General features: G+C 42.0%; 1 protein-coding gene across 1 annotated transcript; it reads left to right on the plus strand.

The window, feature by feature from the left end:
• The first annotated feature begins 3,150 nt into the window (after nucleotides 1–3,150).
• Nucleotides 3,151–12,169, plus strand: LOC110506579 (aspartate aminotransferase, mitochondrial). Its single transcript, XM_021586307.2, has 10 exons — nucleotides 3,151–3,342; nucleotides 5,973–6,129; nucleotides 8,477–8,605; nucleotides 8,703–8,762; nucleotides 9,008–9,169; nucleotides 9,353–9,457; nucleotides 9,682–9,832; nucleotides 9,934–10,099; nucleotides 10,282–10,432; nucleotides 10,594–12,169. Exons 1-10 carry the CDS (start codon nucleotides 3,260–3,262, stop codon nucleotides 10,714–10,716), a joined length of 1,287 nt encoding a protein of 428 aa, XP_021441982.2. The 5' UTR covers nucleotides 3,151–3,259; the 3' UTR covers nucleotides 10,717–12,169.
• The last annotated feature ends 1,130 nt before the right edge of the window (nucleotides 12,170–13,299 follow it).

Below are 13,299 nucleotides of genomic sequence, written 5' to 3' on the forward strand. Positions count from 1 at the left end.
ATTGTATGAAGATTGTGACAGCCGGTTAAATGGCGTCACTTGACAAGGCAATAACAAGATGTGTCAGGAGAAGTGCAGTATTATCATAAGGAGAGTTATACTTGGAATACGGAGGAGGAATGGAGGGGAAAAAAAGAGCCAGAGGAGGTCTAAGAGAGAGAGGGAGGAAGAGGTTGAGCCTGAGTCGGTTAAAAATGGAGGAAAAAAGGGAGATGGTTTGTTAAAGAAGAATGGTAGAAAGTGTAAGCAGAGTGAGCTGAAGACAGGAGGAGAAATGGAAGTGAATGAGGGTGAAGTATTGGAGGTGGTAGGTGTGGTGAAGTTCTCGGAGCCCGAGGCTTGCACCGATGGTCAGGATAAGGATGAGTCTGTGACAGTAGGAGTGAAGTTTTTGGAAAAAGTGGACCCTTGCCTTTTGGCTGATCCATTTGATGTTTCAGGGTAGGTGAAAACAGAGTTGGGTGCTGTGGAATTGGTGAGGGTAACCAGATGTGGTCTTCTGCTGGCCAGAGGGAGCAGGCGTTAAACGAATGGGGGCAAGAGATGTGAATTGTTTTGCTCTCAAGAAAAGGGCGCCATTGAAAGTAGTGATTTCTGGGGTAGCAGTAAATGTGAAAGCTGACCAACTGAAGGGGAAGATTCCCGGTGTATGTGATGCTCGTTGTTTGGTGTGTCGCAGACAGCGTGGCGTGAGTGAGTTATTGTCTGTACTTTTGAGTTTTGATGTTAAGTCTTTGCCCGACAAGTGATGTTAGGATATATGAGTTATCCTGTACTAGCTTTTGTGCCGACTACATTACGTTGTTACAGGTGTTCAACTTATGGGCATGTGGCAGCAGTGTGTAGGAGGGAGGTTCCTAGGTGTGAGAATTGTGCAGAAGTGCATGAGACAAAGGAATGCGTAGCATTTGGGGAAAGTAGTGGTATGTGTTAATTGCAGGGGTGCCCATGGGGCTGGAGATCAGAATTGTCCAATGGGAGAGAGTCAGGTTGAGGTTTCCAGGGTTAGAGTAGTGCAGAAGTTGTCATATGCTGAGGCAGTGAAGAAAGTAGAGTTAAGAGCGGTCAAGGGGGAGGGATCCTGAGAGGACTGGTGTGAGTAGTAGATGTGTACCAGTACAGAGGAATAAAATAACAAGTGATATATGTTTCAGTAAGATTGGATTTTTGCCCTTTATAGTAATGGTTATCCACTGTACTGCAGGGATAGAATGTAATTTGCACAAAATAGAGATTGTGGTAGCAGCTGTAGAGAGGTATTTGGGTGTGCGAGTTATGACATCAGAAGAATTACATGGTGTGTTAAGTGGTGGTGTCCCATCCTTTCAGGCTGTTGGCCTGAAGTCGCACTAAATATATTTAAATAGTGAACTATGGTATTTATTACTACTTTTTGTGAGTGTAGTGTTAGATGGTAAGGTATTTGTTGAATAATTTTGAATATACTGTATATACAGTGCCTTGCGAAAGTATTCGGCCCCCTTGAACTTTGCGACCTTTTGCCACATTTCAGGCTTCAAACATAAAGATATACAACTGTATTTTTTTGTGAAGAATCAACAACAAGTGGGACACAATCATGAAGTGGAACAACATTTATTGGATATTTCAAACTTTTTTAACAAATCAAAAACAGAAAAATTGGGTGTGCAAAATTATTCAGCCCCCTTAAGTTAATACTTTGTAGCGCCACCTTTTGCTGCGATTACAGCTGTAAGTCGCTTGGGGTATGTCTCTATCAGTTTTGCACATCGAGAGACTGACATTTTTTCCCATTCCTCCTTGCAAAACAGCTCGAGCTCAGTGAGGTTGGATGGAGAGCATTTGTGAACAGCAGTTTTCAGTTCTTTCCACAGATTCTCGATTGGATTCAGGTCTGGACTTTGACTTGGCCATTCTAACACCTGGATATGTTCATTTTTTAACCATTCCATTGTAGATTTTGCTTTATGTTTTGGATCATTGTCTTGTTGGAAGACAAATCTCTGTCCCAGTCTCAGGTCTTTTGCAGACTCCATCAGGTTTTCTTCCAGAATGGTCCTGTATTTCTCTCCATCCATCTTCCCATCCATTTTAACCATCTTCCCTGTCCCTGCTGAAGAAAAGCAGGCCCAAACCATGATGCTGCCACCACCATGTTTGACAGTGGGGATGGTGTGTTCAGCTGTGTTGCTTTTACACCAAACATAACGTTTTGCATTGTTGCCAAAAAGTTCAATTTTGGTTTAATCTGACCAGAGCACCTTCTTCCACATGTTTGGTGTGTATCCCAGGTGGCTTGTGGCAAACTTTAAACGACACTTTTTATGGATATCTTTAAGAAATGGCTTTCTTCTCGCCACTCTTCCATAAAGGCCAGATTTGTGCAATATACAACTGATTGTTGTCCTATGGACAGAGTCTCCCACCTCAGCTGTAGATCTCTGCAGTTCATCCAGAGAGATCATGGGCCTCTTGGCTGCATCTCTGATCAGTCTTCTCCTTGTATGAGCTGATAGTTTAGAGGGACAGCCAGGTCTTGGTAGATTTGCAGTGGTCTGATACTCCTTCCATTTCAATATTATCACTTGCACAGTGCTCCTTGGGATGTTTAAAGCTTGGGAAATCTTTTTGTATCCAAATCCGGCTTTAAACTTCTTCACAACAGTATCTCGGACCTGCCTGGTGTGTTCCTTGTACTTCATGATGCTCTCCGCGCTTTTAACGGACCTCTGAGACTATCACAGTGGAGGTGCATTTATACGGAGACTTGATTACACACAGGTGGATTGTATTTATCATCATTAGTTATTTAGGTCAACATTGGATCATTCAGAGATCCTCACTGAACTTCTGGAGAGAGTTTGCTGCACTGAAAGTAAAGGGGCTGAATAATTTTGCACGCCCAATTTTTCAGTTTTTGATTTGTTAAAAAAGTTTGAAATATCCAATAAATGTCGTTCCACTTCATGATTGTGTCCCACTTGTTGTTGATTCTTCACAAAAAAATACAGTTTTATATCTTTATGTTTGAAGCCTGAAATGTGGCAAAAGGTCGCAAAGTTCAAGGGGGCCCGAATACTTTCGCAAGGCACTGTATATATTTTTGAAGGATAAAGGAGTTATACTCCAGTCTAGTAGGTGGCGGTAATGCAACATTTATCGGACGCCAACCGCAGTTAAACCTCATCTAAGAAGAAAGAAGCTTGTGTGTCTGTTATCCCTCCGATTCATATGATCACTCTTTGCTTTTTCTGCCATTCTGCGCCTCGATTCAACCATGTCTCTGTTGAAGTCCGGCAAGGTGATCTCCAGTATTGGGACTTTCTCCCCGTCCCTGGGAGTTTTGTCTACACGTAACAGGTAATACATGCAATATCTGCACTGTCATGTCTGACACGTAGCTACTTTGGTAGTTTGCCATTGAATGAATAGCTAGCAGCACTTAGTTAGCTAGCTAGCCATGCCGCAATGACTCAAGTGGCCTAACTTCAAGTTTACTGAATGGGGTCCGAAGCGGTCATGCACTTACGTCTCTCACCGTAGTTTAGCTATCTACCTAATATTTAAATTACATTTGCTAACTGACTGAAACTCGCATTCATCCATCCGCCGCTTGTCGTGACAGAAATTTCCCGTTCATATTTTTGGGATTGGTCAAGTTATACTTTGTAGACTTCAAGGCTCAACCAGTTCACTGACAGTCGAACTTCGCAAGGTTACTTTCCAACTATGGATACTGATACTGTTATTTGGTGGATCTGTAAAAATATTATTCAGATTTCAGTGGCAGACAATCTGTATGTTGTCAACATATAGTGATCATTCAGTATTTCCCGTGAAAGGAAAATTTATGAAAATATTTTTTATATTTTAGGGTCGCAGTGTCATTTAGCCTTTGAGATTCGACATATTTTCTCGGTTTGATCTCCCTCGCATACCGTAACAACCTAAATCTAGCGTGATCATTGGTTATCGTGTGCAGGCCCCTGGTCGTTGATTGGCCACGGGATGTCCCGGTTTCTACTGAGATGTGACGACAGTAACCGGTGTCCTTTCTCTTTCCATTTGGAGGGCAAACTCTGTTTCTCACTTATAAGATACCGCTTCACATATCTGGAAAACAGGCTGTGTTCGAAAAGCATCACCAAATACACTCTGCATCACTGTCGGGTTTTGTTAGAAAACCGTGCGCCGAGTTACATTATTCTCATTAAAAAATTATTTCGTTCTTTATTCAAGTGCATTTTAGGCCATTAGCAGGCTAAATTCAAGTCTGTGACTCAACATTGGATGGCCCTCATTGGTGCTGTCATCGTGGCATAAATAGGACTCAGTCACTGTACTCCCTGGCCTATGAAGTGTTTACCAAGCATATTTATATTTGCGAGACATCTCACAAGTTAAAATGTACAAAGGTTCTTTGTGTATGTAGTTCGCTGATAATATACCCAGGTTTTTCTCTCACTAACATATTTGTCAGAATCCGATAACAAGTATTCAGTTTTACTGATTGAGGATCTGATTTTAATGTGCAGTCCCAATGTTTCTGACCAGCTGAGTGTTCAATTTTAGTCACCTGAAATCTTTTTGATTTTGGACAATAGGCGTTCTATAAGGATGTTCTATAATGCTATGTAAACAGGCTCTATGACAGGTGACTGGTTCAGTGTGTTCCCTAAAACTCGATGTGGGTGTCATGTCGTCATTCTTGTCTATATTCTCATGTTGCGGTCTTGGCGTTGCTGCCCTTTGCGAAGCATTCGGCTCTAACTATTGCTGTGATTTCCAGGGTGTTTGAACACAACCGTTGAACCTGAATCTCAGTGAGCTGCAGAGTGTCACTGCTCACGTCATAGTGGCTCACCACTACATTGACATATCAAAACATACTACTGTACCAGTACGCACTGGTGAGTAGCATCAGACACAACACGGTTTTAGTGAGTTCATTATTACAGAAGGCTCCAATAGAAATGTAGGCTGTCTAAAACACGTGATTCTCTGTTGGGAGTCTTGCTGTGAACTTACATTTTTTCCATGCAATGTTCTAAATGGATCTCTAGTTAAGCCTCAGCAGGCCTATAGCCTCCAGTACAGCAGTGAGAGGAATGTGTAAGATTAGAGGCCCTGCTTGCCCCTCTTTCAGAGGTCATGTGGATGAGGTCAGGGGCAAGGTCGTGTGTGTGTGTGTGTGTGTGTGTAATTCTATTAGTTCCTGAACTGGGCCCCTGCTAATTTTCTGTTCTTTCCTCCTCATAAGACACATTCCATACAAGGGGAGATAATCGTTTCGTGTGTGAGAGCATATGTTTGCAGTGCCTGACCTTCGTGTGTGTGGCTGTGGAAAGGGAAGTGTAAAGTATTGGATGGATAATCAGCTTGGTGGGGTCAGTGTGAAAGGAAGATCAGGCTGTAATGACTGGATCCAAAGATATGATGAATGAATGTGTTCTGAATTTCAAAGAACCAATCGTTGCCTTTGTTTCAACCACTCTCCCCCTGCCCTTTAGAGATGTCATTCTGGTAGTGTAGTGGCGATGGAGAGAAATGTTCATGTATTTAGTGCAGTACATCTCCTCCCTTTTATTGACTCCCCCTAATGCCATCCAACCCGGGCCCTTCACCTCGACAGACTTCAGCTGTGTGTAGTGGTGATTTTGTAGTGTGTGTGTGTGGCTTTTCGCTGTGCAGGGACTGGGGGATGACCAGGCATTCACCAGGTCATAGTCCAGAGTGTTGGTCTACTGTGGGTGGTTGGTGCTACTCTCCTCTGGTTGGGTGAGAGCAACCGTTTCTTGAGCAGAGTATAGAACTGTTTACCGTTGAGTTTTAGTCTTTTATTTTAAGTCCAGTTTCTTGGAGAAATATAAGCCTACACTGAGTGATTTAGAAAAAGAAACTCGTCCACTATCAAACAAATAAGAACACAAGTCTGCAAAATGATAAATTAAGCTGCTTCTGTTTGTTTCTCCCCCTCCCTTCTGTTGCAGTTCATGGTGGGGTGGAGTGCAGATGGGGCCCCCTGACCCCATCCTGGGGGTGTCGGAGGCCTTCAAGAGGGACACCAGCCCGAAGAAGATGAACCTGGGGGTGGGGGCCTACAGGGACGACCACGGCAAACCCTTTGTGCTCGATTGTGTCCGCAAGGTAGGAATACCATGACAACCAGTGTAACTACCCAGGCTTTCACACACACAGGGACAAGATAACTATCCCCACTATCACCCAGCCATTCATATTGAGGCTCACTCCTCAGAGGAAAGGTGAGTAGATACGCCGGCTCTTATTGTTTTGTAATCCCGGGCTCAGCATTGGGGAAAGGCTAATCCAGTCACACGGCTACTAGCCCTTTTATGTAAGAACCGGATCTGTTAACAAACACGTAGAAGCGTGAAGAAGGTGGTTTCATGTTTTTGAGCTGATTCTCACTATACAAGCTTTTGTGGAGTTGCAGGCCTGTGTGTTTCTGATGGGTGCATTTCTGCTAGAAGTCGACAGATTATGATTTTTCAACGCCGAAACCGATTGATTATTGGAGGACCAAAAAAAGCAGATACCGATTAATCGGCCGATTTAAAAAAAATAATAATAATAATTAAAAATAAATAAATAAATAAATAAAAAATAATAAAAAAAAAAAAATAAAAAAAAAAAAAATAATAATAAATAAATAAATAAATACAAATAAAATGAATAAATACATAAAAATTAATAAAATATATATATATATATATATATTTATTTATTTGTATTTTATTTATTATTATTTATATATATATTTTATTTTTTATTTTTATGTAAAAATGTATTTGTAATAATGACAATTACAACAATACTGAATTAACACTTTTTTTTATTTAATATAATACATCAATAAAATCAATTTAGTCTCAAATAAATAATGAAACATGTTCAATTTGGTTTAAATAATGCAAAAACAAAGTGTTGGAGAAGAAAGTGAAAGTGCAATATGTGCCATGTAAGAAAGCTAACGTTTAAGTTCCTTGCTCAGAACATGAGAACATATGGTGGTTCCTTTTAACATGAGTCTTCAATATTCCCAGGTAAGAAGTTTTAGGTTGTAGTTATTATAGGAATTATAGGATTATTTCTCTCTATACCATTTGTATTTCAAATACCTTTGACTATTGGATGTTCTTATAGGCACTTTAGTATTGCCAGTGTAACAGTATAGCTTCCGTCCCTCTCCTTGCCCCTACCTGGGCTCGAACCAGGAACACAACGACAACAGCCACACTCAAAGCCTCGTTACCCATCGCTCCACAGAAGCCACGGCCCTTGCAGAGCAAGGGGAACAACTACTCTAAGTCTCAGAGCGAGTAACGTCACCGATTGAAACGCTATTAGCACGCCAAAAGTCTAAATATTCCTGTTACATTGTACAACCTTCAATGTTATGTCATAGTTACGTAAAATTCTGGCAAATTATTTCGCAACGAGCCATGTGGCCCAAACTGCTGCATCTACCCTGACTCTGTTGCAAGAGAAGTGACACAATTTCCCTAGTTAAAAGAAATTCATGTTAGCAGGCAATATTAACTAAATATGCAGGTTTAAAAATATATACTTGTGTATTGATTTTAAGAAAGGCATTGATGTTTATGGTTAGGTACACGTTGGAGCAATGACAGTCCTTTTTCGCAAATGCGCACCGCATCGATTATATGCAACGCAGGACACGCTAGATAAACTAGTAATATCATCAACCATGTGTAGTTAACTGGTGATTTATGATTGATTGTTTTTCTTATAAGATAAGTTTAATGCTAGCTAGCGACTTACCTTGGCTTCTTACTGCATTCCCATAACAGGCAGGCTCCTCGTGGAGTGCAATGTAAGGCAGGTGGTTAGAGCGTTGGACTAGTTAACTGTAAAGTTACAAGATTGAATCCCCCCCGAGCTGACAAGGTAAGAATCTGTCGTTCTGCCCCTGAACGAGGCAGTTAACACACCGTTCCTAGGCCGTCGTTGAAAATAAGAATGTGTTCTTAACTGACTTGCCTAGTTAAATAAAGGTGTAAAAAAAAAAAAAAACGTCCAAATCGGTGTCCAAAAATAACGATTTCCGATGGTTATGAAAACTTGAAATCGGCCCTAAATAATCAGCCATTCAGATTAATCGGTCGACCTCTAATTTCTGCACGATCATCCTGAGCTTAACTCGTATAATGTATACCCATATTGAACCTCTATTACTTTGTGGATGTGTGTTTGCATACTTTTTGTATGTAAGTTTGAGGTGCAGGCTCCAGCAGACCCATGTGTTAGACATCAACAGTATTTCTGCATAGTCGTTCTGAGCTCATCTCATACAGCCCTGCTAAACCCCAACTGTGTGTTACGCTATTAGCTCTGATTTGGCAGGGCTTTGGATCAGTCATGAAGTGTATGCTGAGAAAATGTAATCATTAAAAACCTTTCTACTTCCCCTCCCACTCACTATTTCTCTACCATCCTCCCCGACCCTCTCCAGGCAGAGGCTCTGATTTCTTCTAAGCAGTTGGATAAGGAGTATCTGGCCATCGGTGGTCTGGGGGACTTCACCAAGTCCTGCGCTCTGCTAGCCCTGGGGGCTGACAGCGAGGTCCTCAAGAGTGGCAGGGTGAGTGGATGTGTGGATGGTAGCTTGGAAGCACATTTGCTGTCGGTGTGTTCAGTGAACAACAGAAATGCTATTAACATCTCTCTCCTCTCTTTAGAACATCACTGTCCAGACCATCTCAGGAACCGGCTCACTGTGCATCGGAGCCAACTTCCTGGTAAAGACCCACCTCTTTTAGCAGCTAAACAGGAAGAGAATGAATGCACCTACACTGCCACGGTTGCATTTGGGCCCTTAGCCCCCTAGAACAGTGCACCAGCCTATACATGTCTAAAATGACTGCCTTCTCTATAATATATATTCATTACAAATGATTGTGTTCTATAAAACAATATCTTCATACCGGTAGTACTGCGGAGTGTGTATGGTGTCAGTCAGTTAATTCATTATATTTTTCTCTAGTCTCGTTTCCACAGTGCGTCCCGTGACGTGTACCTGCCCAAGCCCTCCTGGGGGAACCACACACCCATCTTCAGAGATGCTGGCATGCAGCTGAAAGCCTACCGCTACTACGACCCCTCCACCTGCGGCTTCGACTTCAACGGGGCGCTCGACGACATCTCTGTGAGAGAGGGATGGGAAAGGGGGGGGTTGTATGATTCCACACTGACATGGAGGACCATTACCACGTCTTGTGATCTGTTTTTATATTGTTATGTTGACTTTATAAGGTTAAGGTGTGGGGGTCTATTTCCGTCATGACTCTGATTTGAATGTTAGTGTAACACTATTTTCCCTCTGATACAGAAAATGCCAGAAAAGAGTGTGATCATGCTGCATGCCTGTGCCCATAACCCCACCGGTGTGGACCCCAAGCCTGAGCAGTGGAAAGAGATCGCTGACCTGGTGAAGGTGAGTGTGCTTACCATAGATATGAAATACCTCAATGGTGATTTCTCTGTAAATGCCCTAACTGGCTAAAGTCTCTGTCACTATTGGGACTCTACTGCTGAAGAGCTTTACTGCCCAGTGCCTACAGGTGTTTTGTGTGAAGACTGACATCTTTACTGTGCCAGACAACTATTTACACACACGGTCTTAATAATAACTCCTCCCCTGTTCTGCTGTTCCTTCAGAAAAGGGACCTGTTGGTGTTCTTTGACATGGCCTACCAGGGCTTTGCCAGTGGAGATATTGATCGTGATGCCTGGGCTGTTCGTCACTTCATCGAGCAGGGCCACAACATTGTCCTGTCGCAGTCGTTCGCTAAGAACATGGGCCTCTACGGTCGGTCTCATTATATATATACATACACACAAAATCTCATATTAGAAGGGTAAAAAAAAAAACTCCCACCGGTATGGTATCTTACCCATGTGTTTTGACAGGTGAGCGAGTGGGAGGGTTCACTGTGGTGTGTAACGATGCCGAGGAAGTTAAGAGGGTGGAGTCTCAGCTGAAGATTCTGATCCGGCCAATCTACTCCAACCCTCCAATGAATGGAGCCAGAATTGCTGCCACTATTCTCAACACACCAGACCTTTATAAAATATGGTAAGTGTGTATACACACACACACAAATGTTGTTTGCCCATTTCACTGATGCTGTGATTTTATAATCTAGCTGACTGCCTAGGAAGGTATCGGAGTTCTCTTTGGAGTGGTCTCCTGTCTCTACACACAACTTCCATTCTGTTTCCTCATCAACCCCCCCTGATTAACCTCTCTCTACACAGGTTGGGGGAGGTCCACGGCATGGCCAACCGCATCATCAAGATGAGGGAGCAGCTGGCAGCCAACCTGAAGAGTGAGGGCTCCACTCACAACTGGCAGCATGTAATCGACCAAATAGGCATGTTCTGCTTCACAGGCCTCAAGCCTGAACAGGTACACACAAACGACCACACCCACTCTTTATATCCACACCTGTACCTTATAACCTTATGACATTTATTATATTAATGTTGGTCATATTCATCAGTTGGAATTAAGTTCTAGTATAATGATAAATTGCATTGACTCCAGGTGTTTGTGTGTGTCTACCCCAGGTTGAGCGTCTGACTAAGGAGTTTTCAGTATACATGACCAAAGATGGTAGAATCTCCATGGCAGGTGTCACCTCCGGTAACGTGGGATACCTAGCACATGGAATCCACGCTGTCACTAAGTAAAAAGGAGAATGCTGGGAGAAACAGTGGGGCACGGTGGCGCTGGACACAATCCTTAACAAAATAATAATGCCCACTCCACCCACCACCTTACAGAGGAGCTGGACATTCTTTAAGACTGTAAATTGTTCAACTTTGACCTCAACAACGAAGCCACCATGTCAAAGGTTGTTTAGTGATGGTCCAATGATCTGCCCTACATTTGACAAATGGTCTGATGTCTGTCTTCTACGCTTATTTATTGTATGTCAAAGTTTAATATTAATTAACTTAATAAATGGCTTAATAATGACAGGTTAATATTTTATTTTAAACCTGCTCTGCCTGCTGTGGTCCAAATTGCTGTCAGGCTACAGATGAGTTTACCAACACTTAGGTTCTGTTGTGTGTATGAACTGTGAACTCTTGTCTGTCATTGCATATTTTATGTAGGATGTGAAAGTTCAACTTTTCCTCAACACCAGTATTGTAGCAGAAAACTCAGATTTTCCAGATAACAATTAGTTATGATTGTCTGGCACTACTTTTAGATGAGATACGGTAATTGATGTTTTAATATGCTTTAGAAATGGACAATGTATGATCATTCTGTCCTTTCACTCAGCCTCTCTCTTGCATTATCTTGTCTTCCATATTCAATATAAATAATTATATTGCTGTACAAGTTTTGTGCTTTTTGCATGAAGAGCAGGGTCTATTGCGTTTTTGCTAAGTGCTGATGAGTGAGCAGTCAGCCAGCCAGTCTTAAATGCCCACTGAATGTCCCTCTAACCCCCCCAAGCACTTGGTTTATGAGGGTTTTAAAGGTGCATTATACAGAAATCGCTCTGCTATTTCCTGGTTGCTAAAATTCTAATAGTTAACCTAATTTAAGTTTGACAAAACAAGTAATGTGTAGAGAATCATTGTACCATCTAAACCGCTGTGAAATATATCTTAAATAACCAAAAGTGTTGTATTTTCAGCTGGTGTACCAAACAAAGTAAGATGCAAAAATGAAACTTTGGCACACAGAACAGATCTACTGTTTCTTAGACTTGTTTTCAATGACTGCTCTATAACTAAACATTTCTATGTGAATTTGGTCCAAAAAGTTACAAATTGCAGCTTTGAAAGGATAGACTGTCCTATGATGGTGCTCTTGTATTTCCACAAGAAAAGGCATTTCACAAGTGTTATTTGGATCACTGGGCGACTCCTATCCCCTCCGTTTCAGAACCAAGAGGTTATAGAACTTCTATTTATTTATATATATATATATATGAGAGAAAGTTGTAAAGACCAGTGTTTTGCTCTAATGATCAGCCTTCAGACATTTTCTCTGTGTGTGTCTGTCTGATTGTAGCAAGACAGATTGTGCAGGTAGAATCACCTTTCTGCTGTCTACTCATGAAGATTAATCTGCTCTGTCACCATGTTTGGGTTAGAGCAAAATAATAAAACAATATGGAGCATAGGTTGTCTTTCTCTGAACAATTAATACATATCTAGAATTGAAATAACTGGGCTTATTTTGTAGTTCTTTCTAAAAAAATAATATTGTCAAACTAAATGTAAGAAACTGAACATATACCGTTGGACTACGGCAGTGATTCCCAACCTTTTTAAGTTACTGTACCACCAACTGAATTTTGCTCTGGCTGGAGTACCCCTGAAGTACCCCTGGTTGGGAACCACTGGACTAGTGTAGGACATGATTTTACTATGTGAATCATTGGTTTTATTAGACACAAATCAAATTTTATTTGTCACATACACATGGTTAGCAGATGTTAATGCGAGTGTAGCGAAATGCTTGTGCTTCTAGTTCCGACAATGCAGTAATAACCAACAAGTAATCTAACTAACAATTCCACAACTACTACCTTATACACACAAGTGTAAAGGGATAAAGAATATGTACATAAAGATATATGAATGAGTGACGGTACAGAACGGCATAGGCAAGATGCAGTAGATGGTATCGAGTACAGTATATACATATGAGATGAGTAATGTAGGGTATGTAAACAGAGTGGCATAGTTTAAAGTGGCTAGTGATGATACATGTATTACATCAATTTCCATTATTAAAGTGGCTGGAGTTGAGTCAGTATGTTGGCAGCAGCCACTCAATGTTAGTGGTGGCTGTTTAACAGTCTGATGGCCTTGAGATAGAAGCTGTTTTTCAGTCTCTCGGTCCCTGCTTTGATGCACCTGTACTAACCTCGCCTTCTGGATGATAGCGGGGTGAACAGGCAGTGGCTCGGGTGGTTGTTGTCCTTGATGATCTTCATGGCCTTCCTGTGACATCGGGTGGTGTAAGTGTCCTGGAGGGCAGGTAGTTTGCCCCCAGTGATGCGTTGTGCAGACCTCAATTCCCTCTGGAGAGCCTTACGGTGGTGGGTGGAGCAGTTGCCGTACCAGGCGGTGATACAGCCCGATGCTCTCGATTGTGCATCTGTAGAAGTTTGTGAGTGCTTTTGGTGACGAGCTGAATTTCTTCAGCCTCTTGAGGTTGAAGAGGCGCTACTGCGCCTTCTTCACAACGCTGTCTGTGTGGGTGGACCAATTCAGTTTGTCCGTGATGTGTACGCCGAGGAACTT

The sequence above is a fragment of the Oncorhynchus mykiss genome, chromosome 26 (genome assembly GCF_013265735.2).
Source record: "Oncorhynchus mykiss isolate Arlee chromosome 26, USDA_OmykA_1.1, whole genome shotgun sequence".
Classification (NCBI taxonomy): Eukaryota; Metazoa; Chordata; class Actinopteri; order Salmoniformes; family Salmonidae; genus Oncorhynchus; species Oncorhynchus mykiss.